Consider the following 24,940-nt stretch of genomic DNA (forward strand, 5'->3'; position numbering starts at 1 on the left):
GTATCTGCTCAATGAGTCAGTAGAAATTGAGTAATGAATTGTGCGTATCTTTTACTTGTTAAAGTTTCTTCAGTGGAGTAATGAGCAGCCACATGGTCTCCAGTAATCCTGCACACTCTGCTGCCTCTGGTATTCAAATTGCCTCAGTCATTGTGGCCCAGTAACACGTATTTCTTATTATTTGTACTCTAGCTCATCAAAGGATTTCCTCCAAAACCTAATAAAGTTTTCATTCTATTTTGTGTGTGCCTGTTGACTAAACACTTCTGCTCTCCAATGAGCGTGATTTCCTATACTCTAAAATTATTTGCACTCAGCATTCCATGATCTGTATGGTACCTTCGGTAGCAAAGAGAATTCTTTGAAGAAAGAACCTGTTGTCTCAATGTCACATGAGAACTGAGTGACAAAACCCAATGTGTCTTCTGCAGTCTCACTGTTTAATCTGTTGATAAAGTGACACATGAAACAGATGGAAGCTGTTTGCATGCAGTGTGAACAACATTGGGCTAACTTATTCCAGAGGCACACAAAATTTCTCGGGGGCTAACACATGGATTATGAACAGCAGTTAGTAAACCATCTACTACATAGTATTGTGCTGTCCTTCCAATAACAATGTTTTGCACATTAGCTGAATTATCATTCTTGTTGGATATTGTCTGTCATGATACCTTTGTACATACAGCTCTTTGCATTTCTTCTGCATTCTCTGTAATGAAGTGTCTTAGCCAGCTTCTTGTGGTTTGTGAAAAAAATTTATTTTTTCAAATTAACCAGCACATGACTCTTTTAATGACACCGACAGATTGAAAAATAAATGTCTTCTGTACCCCTCTTATACTGGTATCACAATGGTGCAGCATTGATTTTCCTCATCATCATATGTGACCTATTTCATTATTTAAGACCATAATCAGTTTCATGTTCATAACAGATACATTCTAAGATCTAAATATTGTAATTGCTCTAAACTACTAATTGCATTTTGAAGAGTGAAATACCATTGAATTTCTCTCTTTTAGAACTAAGATACTAGCAGCAGAAATTACTATAGTTCCATGTGAAAAAGTAAAATTAATATCAACATCTCTGCAATTTGTATAAGTATTAAGAGACTATACATCATTTAATGGGGGCTTTGTAAAAATTCATATATATGAAAACAGAATTAAAATATAGTAACAGTTCTGGAAATATTTGAGGCAAACTGCTTAGCCGAATCGCTGTTTATATTAATTCATTAGTTGGTCTGAGGGATACAATGAGTTATAGTCTCCAGCACAACTATTCTTCATGAAGTTAGTTTTGCTTTTCAAAACTAGTTTTTGGTTTCCTAACCACCGTACTCACACTTCATGGGCCAGTTGAAAAGTAGGTACTTAATTACATCATTAAATATGTAAGGTGGCTGTGTGTAGTGTCCCTAAATACTCATGTAAAGGTTACAGTTTCCACAAGTACAAATTTGTAATTATCTCTTAAGGCCAAATAATTAAAAATGATAAACAGCATTTGGTAGCAAGAGGCAATGGAAATCACTACATTATAGCAACTAAATTCTGTCCACGACATGTGCAGATGTTTCATGAAAGAGCTTTCATAGAAAGGGGAAGTAAGTTCTATCATTTAAAATGCCTCTATGTGAGTAATGGTCTGGGAGGGAATGAATAAGTCTATTGGGCGGAATTATTAAAAAGTTCAATGTTTGTGGAGAAAATAGGAAAATTGAAGAGAGGCAGAAATAGGAAGTTAATGTTAGTAGAGATTAGTGAAGTGAAATGACGATAGTGTAATTGACTGTTGATCATGTGAATGTGGGCAGCGTCATCAGTGAGAATTCTTACAAACAACTCAATGACTGGGTTGAAAACTCAAACCAATGCTAGCCACAGTTGTAAAGATTGACACATCAGTGTCACCATACACACTCAAGTAATAGATGGATGATGATAAAGAAAGGAGAATATTGACTTTATTTGATTACTGGAGGGAGGCAGAAAACAACTGTGGTCTTAGCCCACTGTTGCTCATACCAAAACTAAGTTTATTGTCCAGTTTTGTTCCACAGGGACATGATTTCTTCAGGATGTAAAGAAACCAATATTCTGCGTCTTTTACCGTCCAACATTTTGCATTGGAAAGTTAGGTCTGGTACAGTTTCGTCCTCCTTATCACATAGTTGATACTTAGGGGCTTCTTTCTCTGTACTAATTGTGAGTGGGTGTTTATTAAAGGCCCAGTGGCTATTCATAGATAGTAAAAGTTTGATGTGTCTCCTGTTCAAGTCATAGATTACAGAACTTCTCTTGAAATATGGCTTTGGCGTCATTAGTTCGCCAGATTTTTATTTTTGGATCATAGTCCAGTATTCTACGTGCTGCCTCCTGATCCAGCTAAGTAGTTTTTATTTTACCGTTGCTTTAGTGATGATTAGGACAGGTTCTGGTCCAATAAACGGAGTAGTCGCACCTGTCCTGGCTAGTCTATTAGCTTGTTCATTGCCCTGAGTGACCAGGGTCCCACAGCAGATTGCTTTCCCACAGTCTCACAATAGAGATTTCAGAGCTGCTTGGTTGTCTTGACAAATGTAAATGCTATGGTCCTTGAAGCAAATACACTAATTCTGGTCCACTCACTATTTGCTAGCTGGTATCTCCATCAGGAATACTGTGGCCAGCTTTCCTAGAAAGATTGCTCTCTTTAGTGTAGGTTGTCCTAACCCCAGTGCCTTTCATTTCCCCCCCCACCCCCCACCCCCCCACCCCCCGTCCCAAACAATAAATGTTTTTTCCGGTTGTTATGCTGAAAGGTCTATTGGTGCAATTAGAAGTTATTGTGTGGTCAGCTGACATTTCCCCCAACCATTTCTATATTTGTCACACTCATTATATTGGTGTGGGATTCTGGATATACCCATTTTAACCCATATGCCCTTCCCACAGCCTCTATTGTAACCCTGAGGTGTAATGAGGGTGTGACCAGCATGGTATCCATGCCAGCAATGGGTGTACTGCTAACTCTACCTGTTACAGCTAAGCAGGCCAGTCTATGCCCCTTAACAAGCTCCTTAGCAGCCACTTTCTGCTCTGCTTTATTCCAGCATACTATAGCCCCATAAATAATTATAGGTCTTCCTACAGTGGTGTGCATGAAGTATACGCTCCTGGGGTTTAGACCTCAGTTTTTACCACAGGTCCTTCTAGTGTTTATAAGAGTATCTTCCGCCTTGGAACATGTATGGCATATATGAGGAGTCTGTGGTACTTACAAATCCAGTGCTACCCCCAGAGGCTTCAGTACCCCCTCTACTGGTAGAGTTTTGTTAAGGAGATTGAAATTTCAGTGCATATGCTGGATTTGCCTCCTCGTAAAAGGTATTACAACAGTTTTCTTTGGGAGAGACCATCATATCCTGTTATCTGCATGAGTTTTGCACAATGCTCAGTGGAAATTGTGCCATTTTTTAACAGTACTAGCAAATTTCGGAAATATTACAATGACTTAATCATCCATGTATCGTTGGCAGAAGTTGTCTCTAGTATGTAACTCTTCAACGAGTTTATTCACCACTAGGTTCGACAGTAGTAGGGACAGAACCCCTCCTTGTGGACACATCCGGTGGAGTTGATCATGATTTTTTCTTCCATCACGGTGGCTTCTACCTTTCTTCTGCTTAACATGTCTTAATCCACCTGCATATGATGGTCCCAGTGACATGCTTTTCTGCAACTCTAACCATGTATTTAAAGATTGTATTGCGAAAAGCCCTCTCAATATCCAGGAAGATGCAGAGAGTAATGTCATGAAAGTATAGAGCTTTTTCCACCTTTCCAGAAAGTTGGTGAGATGGTGTTTAGCATGATTTGTGTGGTTGATATGTGTGTTGGTTTTCCTGCGAAGAAACCTCAGTTAACCTTCTTTCCCTAATATGCACATTAATCAGTTTTTCTAATATCATTAGGAGAAAGGACAACAGGTTGGTCAATATCGTCTCCTAAGCCTTGGTATGATCAGTTCCGTCTTGATTTTGGAATGAAAACAACTCTACTGGCCTTCAGGCATGAGAAATGAGTCCATTCGATAGGCTGATTCTAAACACGCTACATACGAATCGAATTAAACCCTTCCCTGCTTGTTGTAGTAAAGCTGAAAAAAATTGTCTGGGTCTTGTGACCTGAATTGTCAAAAAATTCCCACCACCCATTGTATCTTTTGAAATCAACACATTCTCTGGCAGATTTCCAGTTCTCCATTTGATCACCTGTTTTGCCCTGCCTCTCAGGGACTGACCGCTTGTGTTATATGCCAGAGAGCATTGAGGGAAGTGAACCTTGAGAAGTATATCCAGTGTTTCATTTGCTTTTTTTTGTGTATCCATCATCATCCTTGCTTAGAATACCTCCTGGATTAGTCTGTGTACCCCGAGTAGCTGTACTGTACAATTCCTCACATAATATCTGTCAGGCTGATAACTTCGCCTGCTTGATCACACGGTTGTTTTTTACAAGACTGTCCCAGTATTTTGCCCATTGTCCTTTCTTGTATGGTTGAATAGTCTTATTACCTACTTCCTTTGCAATTTCAGATTTTTGTTCCACCAAGGTACATTACTGTTTGTGCACTTTTGGTGATCAGGCAGTTTTCTAAATATGAGGCCGTAATGGCATATTTCACTGCAGTAGTGTAAGTGTGTTTCCCAGTTTCTTGTGTCTGCTTTTTCTGGGTCTGTTTATCCACAGAAATGGGAGTAGTAGACTCCTCCATTATTCTCTTGTTCTTTGTCTTTGAGGTAGGAATGTAATTACCCCCTTCACTCTGAGACAGACACTTTTTTGGAGGTCTTAGGTTCAAGACCTTTTCGTTCTCTTCATTCATGTTTAGGAAGCTCTTCTTTATCTGCCTTTTCCCTTTGTTCTTTGAGAAGTTTTCTCTTCTGAGCTCCAGACAAGGATTTGATCTTGACTTGGTCCAACTTCTCAGTAACATTTTCCACTTCTTGGACTGGTCTGTCACCTAATCCAATGAAAGAAACAGCTTCTATTGATTACAGCCTTATTGCTTGGTTGTATAATCTCATAGGTCCTTCAGTTTTTGTTTTGTTATGTGTTCTCCATTTTGCTCACACGAGAACTGGGAATTTATTTGGTCAACACCACAGAATCCTATGCGGTGCAAGGCTGATTACTGGGGGATTTCACCTGGTACCCTGAGGCTCCATTAATGCTACATCTTCCCATGTATCACACACCCTTTGACAAGGATCACATCACACCTTGAGTTGGATATCGCGGGAGTTGTGGAAAGACTGGGGGAGTGGATGTGGGAGAGATGGAGTATTGTGGGACACTCTTTGGCTGGTTCATCCACTGAGGCCTTTCCGGCATGGGTGGTGATGGTTCAGAAGAAGCAAAGCTCTCAGCTTTTCCAGAACATACAAGCGTCTCCACCCACAGAGTCAGTACTTCGACAATGCAGGTTCCTGTAGAGAGGAAACAAGAAGAAATACAAGAAACTGTCAAATGCTTGAAAAAATAATTTTTTATGGAGTTTGGTACACTGTGGTAGAGGTAAGAAAAGAAGGCTGAATGACGGCGAATAAAGGCTGGATGAAATATATTAATTCTACAATATAGTGGAAATAGTTCTTTCAAACATGCCATTCCAAAATCACAAGTGTTTTTTCCATGTAAAGACCAGACACTTCTACAGTACACTAAAAACACCATATCATGGTTACATAAAGATTAAAGAACCATACAGTAGGTAACAAAGCATAGGCCTACTTGAGTATGGATGTGGATTCAGATAAAAGCCTGTTGGTAATGAAAATAAGACCATGATAGTACTGACATGTTGTAGTAGGTGTTTTAATACTAATTTCTGGAGGCGAAAGTTGTCCAAAGGACTGGCACTAAAACACATCAGTAACAGTCGATGAGATGCACTTAGAATTACTAAAACTGGTGAGAAGTGCAGGGACTAGATGCTTATCTAGGTATCACTTATTTATAAAAAGGGATTTTCCATCAAATTTGTAGAACAATATTGTCGCAACATTAGTTTATAACACAGTGGATGGAGATGATTTTGGTTTCACGTAGTTTAAGGTACCTGTGAGACAATTTTAATCGTGCACCTTATGACATTTTTGGACCAACGGAATAAAGAGGGGAATGTGCTGTTAGAAATCATGAGAAGCATGAGGATTGAATACAGCCAACAATCTATAATCTAGAAAACTTGATGTGTTTCAGAAGAAATGAATAAAAAAAATATTTCAGAAAAGGGATAAAAGTGCAGGCACAGAATGTGGCAGTGTTAATCAACACACATCAGGCCAAAAAACACGGAAGACGTAGAACTGTTGAATGGAACTTTGATGGAACATGGACTGGGGATAAACAAGGGAAATGTGAAAGTGATGAACACACATAAAAAGGATATTGACTTAGTCACTATCAAAGCTGAGTATTTTGAAAATACAGGAAGTTATGAAACTGTGCTGCACAGGAAGCAGTGTAACACCAGGTGGCCGAAACAAGAGCATCAGAAGCAGATTGTCACAGGTGAAGAAAGATTTCTTCAGTGAAAATAGTCTGCTTTTATAAACATTTATGTTGTTACTTGACATAAGTCAAACTGGCTATCTGTAATTGATTACATTTATTGGTTTCAGAAAAATAGCTTTACTAGTCAATACCACAGTTAATTATTTTTATTGATTACTAGCTTCAGCTAAAGTTTTTAGCCGTCTTCAGATATGTAATTAAACAGAAAAATGCAGATAAGGAAAAATCGTATGGTATAGTACAAACTGCCAGTAGAATAGTTTCGCACAGGATATTCCCCGATATTCCCTGTCGGACCCCCTTTTCCCCCTCCTGTGTACAATTGTCAACCAGTTGGACACATCATCATAAATTTTTTGAAGTGGCATTGCTCAATCCTACTATATAGCTAGATGAAACATAAAAGTAAAACTGCATAAGAATATATTTACATAATGTAGTAGTATTAGGATACACTACGCCATCACTTCAGGAGAAAAGTTGAGACTACATAATGCTTACCCAAGACTAAGATTGTCACATCTACTGTCTAGTAACATTATATTAAATAATCTCACATCTGAAGAATGAAATCGCAATCAACGTACTATGTTACTGTAGAGACATAGCATCAGAAACAACATATAATTTTCACTCAGTTATTTGAGGGTGTCGTATGTTACCCATAAGACATAGCATCAGTAAACAGTAAGGAAAATGCTTAGGTGACACACCATTTATTAAATATGAATAAATCGTATAAGGTTTACAAGAACTGTATCTACAAAATGTTTATCAATGGACACTGCTGCTAAGAATGTTGATGTAAAACCCACGACACGCTTCCAAACTGTGTGAGGCATCTTATTACTATGGAACAAGTAGTTACAGAGTTCATATTAATTTTACTCTTTCATATGATTCTGTATTTTTCTATACCTGAATAGTTTTGGTTACTTGCATATTGTTACGTAGATAATACAAATGTTGTTACAGGTATTTTGAAATATATTTATGTGCCACTGACAGTAATGGGTTTTAATTATATGAATTTTTCATATTCTTTCTTGTTATTGAAATAATTTTCATAGTAATTGCTATACATAGTAAATTGTTCAGTAGTTTTTCACTTCAGTGAATATTCTACCAGTAGTGCCATCTTGCAAAATGTTGCTTTCTTGCAAGCCCTGACACACATCATCATTTAGTATTGTCCGTGCTATGAGGCAGGCATTGTTTTTTACCAATGCTACATTTCATGTGTAACTCATTCTGTAAACTGTGTTGTTCATACTTCACATGTGGAATCTATGTACAGTGAAACCTCTATATAACATTTTTCAAGGGACCACAAATTCTGAACACTGTATAGAGGAAAACACTATAAAGAGGAAGGCTTCCAACTAATAATTATAGAGCATTACTGAAGATCTGGATACCACTAATCAGCTTTGATAAATGGTGCCATAGATGACATTTTAAATTTTCGCAACACTGTAATATGATATTCATTGCAAATGATCAATGTATCAAATGATCAGTTTATTGTAATTAAAACATGGGGCCCGGTGCGTGGATGGGTGAAAGTAAATGGCACCAAAAAGATCGCAAGCAGAATGTGCGTCACATGTGACGTGACCAGGTCCTGCCACTGACATATGAAACACACTGAGCACGGGCTTTCCGAGCCGGTGCAAACTGTGAATCCACAGAACGGAAAATGATGCGCCTACATCCAGTCACTTAAACGTTATAAACAGGTAAATAATTGACCAGGGTTCCAAAAATATGAGTGTTACATGGAGGAAATTGTAATATAGAGGAAATGCAGTAAAGAGGAAAATTCAACATTGTTTATATGGGCTTTTAGTCGGGACTGAAGAAAACCAGATGTAACACAGAAGAAAACATTATATGGAGGAACGTTATAAAGAGGTTTCACTGTAGTACAATACTTGCACAAGCAATAAGACATCCTCGTATAACTGAATGAAAATAATGTATTGTTTTCTGATGCAACATAACATATTGTGTTAGTTCTAACTTCACTGTGCACATGTGGAGATTATTTGCTACAATGTTGTTATGCAGTGGATGCAATGATTTCTTAGTCTTGAGTAAGTTCCAGTCTTGTTTTTGTTATGACAACACACTGCGTCATAATAGTTGCTCATGAAGTAAATATGTATTTTTAGGTGTTTTTACAGTAATGTTGGATTGAGCTACGCAGCTTGCATAAAATTTATGATGGCAGGTCCTAGCAATGAGTGATGGTATACAAGGGAGGGGGCGAATGCTGTAGTATATACACATGATTATGCTGTGGAATGATTGTATTAGCAGTTCGTGTCAGACCATTTTTCCTTACGTGCAATTTTCTGTGGAATTACAGTACTGAACAATTTTAGCCAAAACTAGTAATCAACAGAAATGACAAATTGTGATCCACACCAATAAAGGATTTTTTCTGATCACAGTAAATGCATTAATATTTACATAGAACTGAGCAAAAATTTCTAAGGCATTGTGTCTAAAGCACAGCACAGCATTGTGTGGAAGTGAAAAAAATGAGTTGTAGGAAAATTACAGAAAAGAACTGGAAGCATTTGAAATATGATGATATTGGAAAATGATACAAGTTAGAGTGAAGAGGTATTAATTAGAAAGAAAAAGGAACCAATGGAATTATTGTGACACGCACTCATCATGGTTTGGCTGTATGTCAGTAGGTATCTTGCCGATGATGATGATGATGATGATCATGTCACTGTAAAGAATCCACTGCATGCGGTGTTCTCGCGTTGTCCACATTGCTTGTATTGAATGTCTGAAGTAAAAACATCTCCACCCTATTCTTTACTTATCATCATGTTCTTCTTCTTCTTGTTCTTGTTCTTGTTCCCTTTCTCAGACCTTAGGTCTGGTTAAAAATGGAAAGTGACGTGGACCTTGATCAAGCGTGACTTCCTTCTAACTGTACGGTATATGTTACGTTGCATTTAGGAACTTTCAGGTAATTGAACATGTATCAATAACTACAGATTTCTGTAGTTGTATATATAAGTTTGGATGTAGCTGTATTGGATTGATGTACTGGTGGATATTGTGTGGTATGACTCCTTTAGTTAATAGTATGATTGGTACAATGTCAACTTTAACCTGATGCCACATGTCCTTGTCTTCCTCAGCCACTTGGATGTATTTTTCAATTTTTTCTTCTGTATATTTGTTGTATTGGGTATGGATATTTTGATTAATTGTGTTAATTTCTTCTTTTTATTGGTGAGCATGATGTCAGGTTTGTTATGTGGTGGTGTTTTATCTGTTATAATGGTTCTGTTCCAGTATAATTTGTACTCATCATTCTCCAGTACATTTTGTGGTACATACTTGTTTGTGGGAACGTGTTGTTTTATTAGTTCGTGTTGTATGGCAAGTTGTTGATGTATTATTTTTGCTGCATTGTCATGTCTTCTGGGGTATTCTGTATTTGCTAGTATTGTACATCCGCTTGTGATGTGATCTACTGTTTCTATTTGTTATTTGCAAAGTGTGCATTTATCTGTTGTGGTGTTGGGATCTTTAATAATATGCTTGCTGTAATATCTGGTGTTTATTGTTTGATCCTGTATTGTAATCATGAATCCTTCCATCTCACTGTATATATTGCCTTTCTTAGCCATGTGTTGGATGCGTCTTGATCGATGTATGGTTGTGTTAGATGATACGGGTGCTTGTCATGTAGTGTTTTCTTTTTCCAATTTACTTTCTTCGTATCTGTTGATATTATGTGATCTAAAGGGTTGTAGAAGTGGTTATGAAATTGCAGTGGTGTAGCCGATGTATTTATATGAGTGATTGCTTTGTGTATTTGCTAGTTTCTGCTCGTTCTAGAAAGAATTTTCTTAAATTGTCTACCTGTCCATAATGTAGGTTTTTTATGTCGATAAATCCCCTTCCTCCTTCCTTTCTGCTTAATGTGAATCTTTCTCTTGCTGAATGTATGTGATGTATTCTATATTTGTGGCATTGTGATCGTGTAAGTGCATTGAGTGCTTCTAGGTCTGTGTTACTCCATTTCACTACTCCAAAAGAGTAGGTCAATATTGGTATAGCATAAGTATTTTTAGCTTTTGTCTTGTTTCTTGCTGTCAATTCTGTTTTCAGTATTTTTGTTAGTCTTTGTCTATATTTTTCTTTTAGTTCTTCCTTAATATTTGTATTATCTATTCCTATTTTTTGTCTGTATCCTAAATATTCATAGGCATCTGTTTTGTCCATCGCTTCTATGCAGTCGCTGTGGTTATCCAATAAGTAATCTTCTTGTTTAGTGTGTTTTCCTTTGACTGTGCTGTTTTTCTTACATTTGTCTGTTCCAAAAGCCATATTTATATCATTGCTGAATACTTCTGTTATCTTTAGTAATTGGTTGAGTTGTTGATTTATTGCTGCCAGTAGTTTTAGATCATCCATGTATAGCAAATGTGTGATTTTGTGTGGGTATGTTCCAGTAATATTGTATCCATAATTTGTATTATTTAGCATGTTGGATAGTGGGTTCAGAGCAAAGCAGAACCAGAAAGGACTTAATGAGTCTCCTTGGTATATTCCACACTTAATCTGTATTGGCTGTGATGTGATATTATTTGAATTTGTTTGGATATAAGTTTGGTTTTCCAATTTCTCATTACTATGTTTGGGAACTGTATCAATTTAGGATCTACTTTGTATATTTCCAATGTTTGTAGTACCCATGAGTGGGGTACACTATCAAAAGCTTTTTGGTAATCAATGTATGCGTAGTGTAGCGACCTTTGTTTAGTTTTAGCTTGATAAGTCACCTCTGCATCTATTATCAGTTGCTCTTCACATTCTTGTGCTTCTTTGCAAAAGCCTTTTTGTTCTTCATTTATAATTTTGTTCTGTGTTGTATGTGTCATTAATTTCTGTGTAATGACTGAAGTTAATATTTTGTATATTGTTGGTAGGCATGTTATGGGGCAGTATTTAGCTGGGTTTGCTGTGTCTGCTTGATCTTTAGGTTTCATATAAGTTATTCCACGTGTAAGTGTTTCAGGGAATGTGTATGGGTCTGCAGTGTAACTGTTAAATAATGTAAATTAATGATATGGATATAATAGAGGGAAACATTCCACGTGGGAAAAATATATCTAAAAACAAAGATGTAAATAAAATAGAAAGAAACTTCCACATGGGAAAAATATATTAAAAACAAAGATTCCAAGACTTATGTTCGAGTATGTCTTTTCTGGAGACTAGAAATCTACTCTGTAGGAATCAGCATGGGTTTCGAAAAAGACGGTCGTGTGAAACCCAGCTCGCGCTATTCGTCCACGAGACTCAGAGGGCCTTAGACACGGGTTCACAGGTAGATGCTGTGTTTCTTGACTTCCGCAAGGCGTTTGACACAGTTCCCCACAGTCGTTTAATGAACAAAGTAAGAGCATACGGACTATCAAATCAATTGTGTGATTGGATTGAGGAGTTCCTAGATAACAGAACGCAGCATGTCATTCTCAATGAAGAGAAGTCTTCCGAAGTAAGAGTGAATTCAGGTGTGCCGCAGGGGAGTGTCATAGGACCGTTGCTATTCACAATATACATGAATGACCTGGTGGATGACATCTGAAGTTCACTGAGGCTTTTTGCAGATGATGCTGTGGTGTATCGAGAGGTTGCAACAATGGAAAATTGTACTGAAATGCAGGAGGATCTGCAGCGAATTGACGCATGGTGCACGGAATGGCAATTGAATCTCAATGTAGACAAGTGTAATGTGATGCGAATGCAAAGAAAGATAGGTCCCTTATCATTTAGCTACAAAATAGCAGGTCAGCAACTGGAAGCAGTTAATTCCATAAATTATCTGGGAGTACGCATTAGGAGTGATTTAAAATGGAATGATCATATAAAGTTGATCGTCGGTAAAGCAGATGCCAGACTGAGATTCATTGGAAGAATCCTAAGGAAATGCAATCCGACAACAAAGGAAGTAGGTTACAGTACACTTGTTCGCCCAATGCTTGAATACTGCTCAGCAGTGTGGGATCCGCACCAGGTAGGGTTGATAGAAGAGATAGAGAAGATCCAACGGAGAGCAGCGTGCTTCATTACAGGATCATTTAGTAATTGCGAAAGCGTTACGGAGATGATAGATAAACTCCAGTGGAAGACTCTACAGGAGAGATGCTCAGTAGCTCGGTACGGGCTTTTGTTAAAGTTTCGAGAACATACCTTCACCGAAGAGTCAAGCAGTATATTGCTCCCTCCTATGTATATCTCGCGAAGAGACCATGAGGATAAAATCAGAGAGATTAGAGCCCACACAGAAGCATACCGACAATCCTTCTTTCCACGTACAATACGAGACTGGAATAGAAGGGAGAACCGATAGAGGTACTCAGGGTACCCTCCGCCACACACGGTCAGGTGGCTTGCGGAGTATGGATGTAGATGTAGATGAGGATGTAGATGTACCAAGCGGGAAAGCGCCGGTAGATAGGCACAATAAATAAAACAGACAAACACACACACAGAATTTCTAGCTTTCGCAACCGACGGTTGCTTCTTCAGGAAAGAGGGAAGGAGAGGAAAAGACGAAGGATGTGGGTTTTAAGGGAGAGGGTAAGGAGTCATTCCAATCCCGGGAGCGGAAAGACTTCCCTTAGGGGCGAAAAAGGACAGGTGTACGCACACACACACACACACAAGCAGACATTTGTAAAGGCACGGGCAGAGATGTCAGTGGAGGCGGAAGTACAGAGGCAAAGAAGTTGTTGAAAGACAGGTGAGGTATGAGCAGCGGCAACTTGAAATTAGTGGAGGTTGAGCGAGCGAGGGCGCGCGCGAGTGTACACCTGTCCTTTTTTCCCCCTAAGGGAAGTCTTTCCGCTCCCGGGATTGGAATGACTCCTTACCCTCTCCATTAAAACCCACATCTTTCGGCTTTCCCTCTCCTTCCCTCTTTCCTGAATAAGCAACCGTCGGTTGCGAAAGCTAGAAATTCTGTGTGTGTGTTTGTGTGTTTTATTTATTGCGCCTATCTACCGGCACTTTCCCGCTTGGTAAGTCTTGGAATCTTTGTTTTTAATATAAAAACAAAGATGATGTGACTTACCAAACGAAAGCGCTGGCAGGTCGATAGACACACAAACAAACACAAACGTGTGTCGATAGACACACAAACATACACATGTTTTTAGATATATGTTAAATAATTTAGTTAGCTGTGAATGTGTTGAGGTGAACTTCTCTAGCCGGAAATTTGCTATTTTATCTTTTCCAGGGGCTTTCCAATTGTGCGTAGAATTAATTGCTCTGGTTACTTCATGTTGAAAAATTATCACTTCAGGCATTTGTGGTATCATCTTGTATGTGTCTGTTTCTGCTTCTATCCACCGTGCATGTCTGTTATGTTGTACCGGGTTTGGCCATATGTTGCTCCAGAAGTGTTCCATGTCTGTTATGTCTGGTGAATTGTCTATTTTAATGTGTGTGTTATCTATTGTCTGGTAAAATTTCTTTTGGTTTGTGTTGAATGTTTGGTTTTGTTTCCTTCTATTTTCACTTTTTTTGTATCTTCTAAGTCGTTTGGTCAATGCTTGTAATTTCTGCTTCTTTTCCTCTAATTGCTCTATCGCTTCTTGTTGTGAGGTTTTCCCTAACCTTTTTTGTTTTTTTTTCCGGACATTTGATGTCTTATAAATTGTGTTAGCTGTCCAATGTCTTTTCTCAGTTTTTCTATTCTGATCTGTAGCCTGTGTTGCCATGCTGGTTTCGTGGGTTTCTTCTGTGTGTTGGTTGGTTCTGATCTCTGCCTAGTGTGTATATTTAGTGTAGCGAGTGCTCCTATATAAACCAGTAGTTGTAACTCTTCCATAGTTGTATTTTCATTTATTTTGTTGTGTATGATTGTGTTGATAGTTATTGTTGTTTTGAATCGTGGGTTATTTGGTGGTCTATGCAAGAATGGTCTAATGTCTGTATTTGTGTCTTTGTATTCTATATATGTCAGCTGAAATTATTATTATTATTATTATTATTATTATTATTATTATTATTATTATTATTATGGAAATACCAGAATAGAATTAGTATGTTAGGGAAGGTTGACTACTGACCTGTGATTTACTGATGCACTATGAAAGATGTAGGTGACAGCACAAAGGCATTTCTAGATTTTGAATTATCATCCCTTTTCTATTTTAAGTACACACTCTTACACCAACATCCATGAAGGCAACCACACACTGACCCCCATAGTCACGGCAATATTCACTGATTGAGGAGTGTGTCTGCTTCTCATATGATGCTTATTATATTAGTTATTTCATAAAGATCTTATTTTTTAATTTACATTTTGATTCCCACAGTTTTATTACATATAGATTTTGAGTGATCTATGATTTACTTTTTATACTTTTTCACTTGCTTCAGTAGTTAAGAGAACTTACATGGTAATTTCAGTTACAAGTAAGAAATACTGTGTTGTTGCAGTGTTACATAAATCATATGCTTCAGTATGTGATATCCACAATAGTTGTTTTTAACAAGTATTTTATTAATTAACAAACTTTCTTCCACAGGTTGAGACCAAGGAGATCTGTTGTTCCACAGAGACCTTTGCCACCACAACAGTTCAGCACACTCTGGAGGTGGTTGGAGTGGAGTGGAGTAGTTCATCAAGGAGCACCTCGCCGAAAATTCACAATGCTTGTTGTTCCAGTTGTTACCACATTAGTTGTCATTTACGCCTATTGTAAAGCAGCTGAGGCATACACTTTTGATCTCGTCACATCAATAAGATAGTAAAAGTAGAATCAAGGACAACTGAAACTATATACAGTGTTAGATTCATTACAGATTATTTGTTGGGCATTTTAGCAGAATCATGCCTTTTACCCGTGCAATACTCCAACAATACTGTTTTTCAATGTTACAGTCATTGTACCTGATGGCATGATCTGCATCTGTGGGTTGCTAGAACATTACTGTATTCTGACAGATGGTATATATGGTGCTAAACATGGAGTACCATGATTGATGCTAGTGAAATGAATTAACAGGCACGTTTGTGTGCTGAGGCTACATTCGTATCAAACTTGTCAACATATATAAAGAGCAACTTATTTTTCAATAATTATAGGGTGTAAAGAATATTTGTGAGATTTGTGAGAAATACAGAAATGTCTTTACTTGAGAGTGTTGCATCAGTTTAATAGAATGTGCGAATAGTCTGCCTGAAAAAGGCCCCAATAGTTCAGAAAGAATGCTAATATTTTTATATGATTCCTTTAGCAATATATATCACTACTGTTTCTTTTGTGATCAGGGACTAGTGTACAGCTATAGTTATGATTGATTCCTCAAAAAATGGTATGTTCTGCACATGTTCAACCCTGCAACAGTGGTTTGGACACAGATCTGAAGAATGATGAAACTCTTATCTTCAAATGATGGATACTGCATTTATCTGCTTCTGTAAAACAGCAGAGGACTGAAGAAATAAGCATATATCATGATTGTTACATAATACTTGTTGATATATATATATACATGCAGACCAGTGCCCATATTTTTCACAAGTGAGAAATAACGTGTTCACAGTATGTGGCTTTTGTCATTACAATACTGCAGATTTGTACTGTACTCGTTTCCAAGTAAAAAGTTGAGCCTTCAATAACAGCAAACATTAGAAAGTAATGACTTAATGAGTGACTATAATGCACATTCAAAAACGCCATACTACTAAACAAATGAAGCAAAGTTGTGATTGACAGTGATGTTTGGAAATACACATTCCTTGGTGTGGTATCTTTGATCATGAAAGATCTGTATTACTACCAGTTGCCTCACATTATTAAGAAGAAAACTTGCTTATGTTAATTAAGGGTCTAAAAGTTTTCCACCATAATATCCATAATAGGTACCGTTAAAATTAACAGAATTGTGAAGACTGATTAGTTACTGTTTTTTTATTGATATTGCTTTAATCAAGTGATTTTGCATAGAAAGAAATTACAGTCTGCAATGGCACTAAGCCACATTTATCAGGTGCTTTGAATGTTTCTGAACGCGTATGTCAGTTTATGCCAATTTTGTTATATTTATTCTATACAAATACTTAATTCGGTGCAAGGAGTAAGCTTTGAGATAAACAACATACTTGTGAAGACTGGCTCAAGTTACTATCCTCTTCTAACTTCATGCAGTAATTTCTATACCATTACAAGTGTCTGTTCCTGTAACTTCAGTGCACATCATCATTAGAACCATTACTTATGTATCTGAAAGTGATGAATTTACTTCTAGACTATGAAGTAAACCAAAATAATAGTAGTTTAGTGAATGAACATGTTTTTAAACAAATATGGCTTTTAATCATAGGATGAGTATTTTTTCTTATAGTATTCCCATCCACATTATAACTTACAGTCCTATTTTGAACAATGTATCAAATTTGGTCCTGTGGCACCTATGTATTGCATTTTACCTTCAGTTTGATTTGATATCTCAATCAACAGCAGAGTTTTGAATAGTCAGTACATTATGCTGGAACTTCCAGTAGCTGTAGATTTCTGAAAGCAGATGCATAGAGATTGTTTCAGGCAGAATGTATATCTATGTAGAGAATATTGATTTGTCTCTCTGCCCATTCAGTGATTTTAAATATACTTTTACATTTCTTTTAAGGCCATTTGCAAACTAAGTAGTGCCTGTTTTTTTTACATTTTCATATTATTATTATTATTATTATTGTTATTATTGTTATTGTTTGTTACTTCATGCTTTTCTTGTTGAAGATACTATTTCATGACACTTTGCTGTATTATTACAATTTTTACCCCCCACCCCCTACCCTTTTTTTCAAGAACACTGAGTATTAATCACGTTAAAGACCTGGAGAAGATAGAAAATTATGTCAGAAATGGGACACAATGTATAGCTTTTGAATGATTTTCGATGTTTGATCTCTTGTGAAATAACAAAAAAATAGCATAGCACATGTAAAGCTGAACTTGTGGAAAAAATTGTCTATCAGCAAGAGACACAAAGAGACACCTATAATATTACTGTATTAGATGTTGGAGTGACACAAGTCATGCTCTATGGACAAACACTGCTTCTTGTTAAGAAATCATGTACCTGCGGACCTCACTTCATTCATGGTGTAATATATCAATGAAAATAATCAGTTTTTGGGAATATAAGTAACAGACAAAAGTTTATTCAACCGGTGGTAGCAGGAGAGCACACGCATAAAAGGCATTACAGTTTGCTGGCTTTCAGAGCTAGTGGGTCCTGCTTCTGGCAGAAGGGTTGCAGGGGAAGGAAGAGGGGTGATGGAAAAGGGCTGGTGAGTTTTAGAAAAAGTCATCCAGATCCCCAGGTCAGGGGAGACTTACCAGACAGAATGAGAAGGAAAGACCAATTTTGGGGACTGCTTTGGATGAGATTTGAAAATCTCAGAGCTTAAAGGTGGAAGATAGGGTAATATGCCAGGCAGAAATTAGTGTTAAAACATCATTCATTAGTTTTTATTTATTTGTTTATCTACAAATTCCATAGATCCTGTTACGCGTATGACACTAGGATGTAGAATGACTTGAGTAATATATGTTTACAGACAATGGTATCAGTTAGTTTACAAGAGCAGAACTATACATAAATTACTAAGACTTGCAAGAATAATAATGAACTAAAATAAAGTCATAGGAATAATACATTATGCATAGTTTATAACATTGCAAAAGCCTATTTGTCACAGTAAGTATATGGTTACAAATATATCAGTGAGCTGTTTGTTACTAATCAAAATGCTGGTGTCGTCAGCAAACATGGTGAACTTGCACGTATTGCATGAAAAAGGTAGGTCATTTAAGAAGAGTAAAGATCTAAGTGCATTACATGTGATAAAGGTGGGAGGGGACAGTGAAAAATAGACAGGGCAGAAAATGAAAGATGTAGAAAACTAAAAGGGAATGAAGAAAGGAATAGTTACTGTGAAGAAATGCTGAGACTGAGGAAGTAATATCTGTCTTGCATATTGCCCTATCTCCCACCTTCAAATTCCCAGATTTTCAAATCTCATACACAGTCCCCAACAATCAGTTTTTCCTTCCCATCCCATCTGGTAAGTCTCCCCTGGTAGCAAACTGTAATACCTTTTATACGTATTTTCTCCTGTCACCACCTGATGACTACATTTTTTTATATATTTGATTACTTATGTTCATTGATGGTGTATTTTGTTTTGGTTTAGTGTTTCTTTTATTTGACTAAAATCTTGGATGCTGGACCAACAAAACTGTATTTTTTGTCTGAAGACTGTACAGTACTGCTATACAGTACTGCTATCAGTAATTGTGATCTATTTAAAATTATAAGTTTTTATCTAAATTTTGCTCATAAAATTCTTGTAACTTATCCATGTTACTTTAGAAGACCGTTTCACACATGTACTTGCTTTCATTTTTTGAACAGTAGCCTACTGATTTCATGTGTATTGCTAGCTAAATAACAGAGGTAATGGTTACATTTTGTACAGAGGAGGAAGTAGTATTGTACAGCTAATCATACTGCTGGTTGGGTATTTGCCTTTTAAGCTTCAACACTCCAACAAGATTTAAAGTACTGCTTATTTCATTCCACGTGAAAATTCTGATTTTCTTTTGTTTACTCATCCTTCTGAACAGTATTCACATGCAAGAACGAACTTCGTCTTTCATGATTTCTCAAATGTCTTTTATGTGCACGTAATATGCTTGCCATTCCCTGCCACTTCTCCTGTTTTCTGTATTACTGTTTAATATTAAATCAGAATGAGGTGGAGACATATGCAGTTGAGAATTAAAAACAGTCAGCATTTTATATAGAATTTGCACTGAGAGAAAAAAAAGTTCACTCACTAAAAAATTATGCGTTTATTTGCTGTAATTATAGATTTCTGTTGCAACATCATTATCCGGACTGAATATGCACTGGCAAAAGAAAGAAGTAAAGAATATGAAACATAGTTCAAGATAGTGAAACGTTTAACTTCACAACTGAAATAGTATTAGCCTCAAGTGCTTATTACTTTCTGCAAATTATTTGGTTCCAAAGCCTTATGATGACCCAATAATTTACAAGTGTGATAAATGGGAATTTAATGACTAAATATTTCGTTTTATTCTTTTAAAGGATTACATGATGTTTCACTTATTCCAGTTGTTTGGTTGTGAACTGCTACTATAACTGGATAAGAAATTTAGACATTCTAAAAAGAAGTTATTAATAATGAAACATTAACAAGTGGTAAAACAAGAGATTATTCCCAATATTCTTTCTTTCTTCTTTTAATCAAAATAGCTGAAATATTGTGGACTCTGTAGGGAGAACCCTAACATATTTATGATTTTGTGGATTATCAAGTGTACAAGTATGAAATGTGAATTTTTTGTCAAATAAAAGTAGAATTCAGAAGAATGGTAAGTAGTGCTTTATTCAAAGTATGCTTCATCATTTGTTACACATTTATCCCATCTTTCAGGCCATGGTGACTGCTACGCCAGTAAAATTTTTCCCCTTTTGCTGCAACCCTTTTGTCGAGCCATTTTTTTCCACACCTTCATATGAACCAAACCACTGCTCAGCATCTGTGTGAGCCATCGATGCACACAAATGGTAACCAGAAGGAGCCAAGCCTGATGAGTAAGCTGCATGGAGTAGAACTTCCCAGACAAGTACTTCCAGCGTGTCACAAACCAGTTTTGCTGTATGTGAAGGACCAGTGGCAGGAAGAAAATTGCTTAGGCTACTGTGGCATTTTTTTTCAAGCACCAAATGGTTCATACAAGTCCATTGTTGTTGGTAACACCTAGTATTAACAGTTTTGCTAGGCTTTAACAGCTTATAATAGACTGTGCCTTTCTGGTCCCACCAAACACAGAGTATTGCCTTCTTGCCAAAGTGATTCAGACTGGTATGCTTGGATTTAATCATGATTTTTGCACTTGAGCTTCTCAAAATAAATCCACTTTTCATCCCCGTAACTATACACTGCAAAAATTTTTTTGGCTGTTTTCCATGTTCCTTGTTTACAACATTGAAGCCACTAGTTTTGAAATACCAAAACCACTGTTCATGGGTAACTTGCAATGGAGCATCTTCACCATAAGCTTCTTGGAGTAATTGGTATGATTCAGCAGCTGTTTTCTTCAAATGAAAACAAAAAATTAATGCTGTCCATGAATGCTCTTTGTTAGATATAAATATTGACATATTGAACACAACACTGTACATGTACTTTTCCAGTTTATAACTCATGCATGTCTGACGCATGACAACACAGTAAAATCAAATCTTTATAGCAAAAGTTGCATTGATGCTACATCTGTTGTCTGAAATCCGCATTTCATACTTGTATACCTGGTACATTTCAGTGCGTAGTCATTTTACTGTTTCATTGTCAGTTCATAACATATTGTACAAGATTTGACAATGTATCTGGCATTTTAATTGAGAAGATCAATAGTTAATTCAGACACTCTGCCTTATTTCAACAGAAAACAGAATAACATTGTTTACATGTATATATAACCCAAGAACAAACTGTAAAAAAATTATTACTTTCACTCTATTTGCTTACATGGCATATCCCAATTAAATCTGATCATTTTATTTTTTGTTTTTAAAGCTTGTTTGTCTATATTTCTTATTGAAAACTTGAATTCATTATTTTATGTAATTAAAGCCATTCTAGTCATTTACCATAAGGGTTTCAGGTAGTTTCGTTACTGTGATTTTATTGTTAATTAAACTATAATAATCAGATTTTTAGAATATCAGCAGTGGAAGTCTGGAATTTGTTTAATTCAAATATTAGAATTTGTGGTTACTTTTTCATATCCATACATGATGGCACATGTGATATTTTGGTTTATACATTAGAAAGACCAGTATGAAACAGTTACTGATGTATGATATGAGTAAGAAATAAGTTCTGCAGTGATCCTGTGTTCTGCTTGGTGTTGGCTGTTAAAATTCATGACAGATTTTGTAATTTGAAATGTGACAGTATAAATAATTTGCTTTTCTAGTAAAATGAATATTTTACACTGTTTTAATGTGCACCTCTCTTTGTATTTATGAAATTGATTCAAAAACTGATACCAAAAAAGTGAAAATCAACATTATCTGGGACATGTCATTTTCCAAAACTGAAAAACCAGAACAAATGCAACAGAACCACAGTTCTAAAAGTAAGCAGCTAATTCCTATATTTTATAAATATGTAAGAAGACTTTGATTAGACTGAGGAGACCAATGGGCAATAGGTAGAGGAAGTTTCACCTCATCAGTGGGCATTCCTGTGGTGGATGCAGGAGATTTCTGTGGCCATTAAATGCCAAAGGAGGACATTCCAGCAATATAAGTGCCCTCCATTGAGAGATACTGTTACCTTCAATATCTCTGAGCTGGAACTCGTCATTATAAAAACACAAAAGGAAGAACACTGTTAATGTTTTGTATCCATCTTTAGAAGCTGTAACTCCCTCACATAGGCATGGATCAACTTACAGCATATTTGTTGTCAACAACAGGAAATGATATACCAGGCATCTCTAAGGGTGGAATAGTGTAATCTGCCTACTGTCATCACCAACTTTCTGGTGATGTATTTCACCCAAGCTTCAGCATGTAACAACCACCCTCCTGCCTTATGTCTCCACAAAAGATGAGCAGAGAGCATCACCCCTGGCTTTCAACACAGAAAATTTGGAATCTATAATATTCTTGTTTGTGAGAGAAAACTCCTCACTGTACTTACAATTTACCGAAATACCGTTCCAGTCCCTGATAAAATAAGTAGTCAAACATTAAACCATCTACTTATAAAATCTGAGCACCACATCCTTGCTATTCTGGGATCCAGATGGGGAATTTTAAGATTTTCTGACCTACAAGACTATTGACATACCACACAAGACAGATGTTACAGTAGTTTTTGTTTATTTATGGAGAAATTATGTTCACAGATAGCATGAGAGTTATATTGTGTTGTTCTTTGTGTTCATGTATTGGTGGCATTTGTATTGGTGAAAGAAATAAATTGTTTGTTTGAAAGTTGGAACTGGTGTTTCTTCTACAAGCTTTGAGGGTTCTGCTACAATGAAGTGAATAAGTGGTCATGCAGTTTTCACCATAAAATGCATGTTGTTTACAGTGAACTATTCTGAGTGCCATTTTGCCTACAATGCTGTAGCAGTATGTGATTGTGGATTCTGGATCCACAATGAGGATCCATATTTTTATGATTAGCAACAGCAGAAAAACCACAAGGAGAAATGTTATACATAACGATGTAAGGAGATATATCCAACAAAATAAAAACATATTAGATCAAACAGATCTGAACATGGTACACTAAGTTGTAACTAACTACGGGTGGTTTATCTATGTGTTAATTTAGAGATGATGTAACAGAATTGCTTGGTCTACTTTGGAACATTGTGAACAGTGAAAGAAATCAACAAAATATCTAAAAATGGCAATGGCGGGCAAAATCGAAAAAGTAAATAAAAATATTACCTTTGCTCTGCTTAAAGACTTTAAATCTTTATATAGTTAATTTTCAAAATGAATTAATGTGGCAGAAAACCTAGAAATGTTTGAGAGAAATTTCTGGCTTTGCTTTTCGAACAAAAGTTGGTGAACTTAAAGCTAAGAAGTCATTTACTGAAGATTTATTTCCAAATGTGGAATTGTAAGCAATATTTAATATATTGTGTATAGACAGTGAGACAAAAGCTGAAATGACTTCCAAAATTTTTGTTATTTATCCAATATAGACAAATTTCTGTAGAAAGTAATAACAACATAGAAGTTGAAAGAGAGACTCGCTTTACTTCTCAGGAATTCAAGCATACTGCAGGATAAAAGGAACTGGGTACATTTTAATGATGACTACTTCCTAGAGCCAGTGAACAGATTGAGATCAGTTTTGCTTTGCCTACAGTCATCTTTAAACTTAGTGTTGACAACCCTATCAAATGGGACAAAGTGGCACCATCAGTTCAACATGTGAATTCAAAATACCACAGATCTAGGGGGGAAATGTCATTTTAACTTTTGATAGGATTTAGAATGTACACACAGACTGATCTACACACACAATACTATTAGTAAGTGAGAGGGGAAGCTGTGTCGTTTGTTCATGTAGCAGACAAACCAGAGCTGGGCTTGAAAGCTCTGTTAGTGATCAAGTGAAGGAAGATACTGAAGATTTAGTGCTAATTATGCCCCCAACAAGGACAAACAGAATGGAGACAATTGAAAGAGGAGAGCAGCCAACACATAGCAGACCTGGAAGATTGTTGCCAGAATAGGAGGAAATTGTTAGTAACAAAGTCCATGTTTGGCTTGATCAAGGAATAATAGAATCAAGTTCATCTGAATCTGCTAGCAGTTAAAAACAAAGAAAGAGGGTAAATTTCTGTGATCTATATGGAGTCAGTGCTTAAAATTACTGTGGAAGGTGGTTACCCATTATCTATTATAGATCATCTTGTACATAAAATACAGTAGTTCCCATGGCAGAGGTGTTGGTGAACATTTGCAGGATGAACTAGGATCAGAATACCAGGCCACCAATTTTTAAAACCTAGTGCTGGGCTGGAGCAGGTGACAGAGGATTTAGGATCACTTTGTAAAAATTTCACTAAGGAAGACACCATGGTTATAGAGGGTGGGGCAGGTAATAGTATTTATTGACAGAGATCCTGGGTACAGTATAGTGTCACCAGGCAAAGATTGCATCAGCATCGAAGATACTAGTGTTGAGTTTGTACCGGTTCGTGGCCACCATGACTGACCTCATTTGAACTCTTCCGTCAAGAGAGTTAATTTGGAGTTGGAACGGTTGCTTGTGTTGGATGCAGGGTCACACATTGGTGCAGTTCCTGTTGATTCTCTCAATAGGTGGGGTTATACTAGGTGTGGCCTGCACCTCAACAGGAAGGGGAAGCGTAAACTGGCTGGGAAAATAGCAGGAAAGTTAAAGGGGGGAGGCACTGTCACAAACGATAAAATACCAGTGGTTATAGGGTTCAGAAAAGACCCTTTTTTTAGGGTAGCAAGGACAGAATTTTAAGAGAGGTTAGGACTGAGACAAACCTTCAGTATGAGAAAGAAAGCAAAAGACATAATTCTAGCTTATTTCATCAGCATAAACAGCCATTGGTTAAGAATTTTCAGCAGTCAGCAGATATTTTAACTTTACCCAATTTTAACTCAGTCAATGTCAAACGTCAGCTATCTTTATTGCATCAAAATATTCGAGGACTGCGAAATAAAATTAATGAATTAATTATCTACATAGATGAATT

The 24,940-nt window shown here is 36.7% G+C and overlaps 1 protein-coding gene across 2 annotated transcripts in view; it reads left to right on the plus strand.

Moving 5' to 3' along the window:
• LOC126335366 (TBC1 domain family member 20) overlaps positions 1-22,686 on the plus strand; it is a 185,325-nt gene extending 162,639 nt beyond the window's left edge. For both annotated transcript variants that reach the window (XM_049998570.1, XM_049998571.1), the window contains one exon: positions 15,158-22,686. In XM_049998570.1, coding sequence (XP_049854527.1) covers positions 15,158-15,380 — 223 coding nt within the window. In that variant the 3' untranslated portion in view covers positions 15,381-22,686. The remainder of the gene's footprint in view (positions 1-15,157) is intronic.
• Positions 22,687-24,940: the final 2,254 nt, after the last annotated feature.

This window comes from Schistocerca gregaria, chromosome 2 (assembly GCF_023897955.1).
Source record: "Schistocerca gregaria isolate iqSchGreg1 chromosome 2, iqSchGreg1.2, whole genome shotgun sequence".
NCBI classification, from domain to species: Eukaryota; Metazoa; Arthropoda; class Insecta; order Orthoptera; family Acrididae; genus Schistocerca; species Schistocerca gregaria.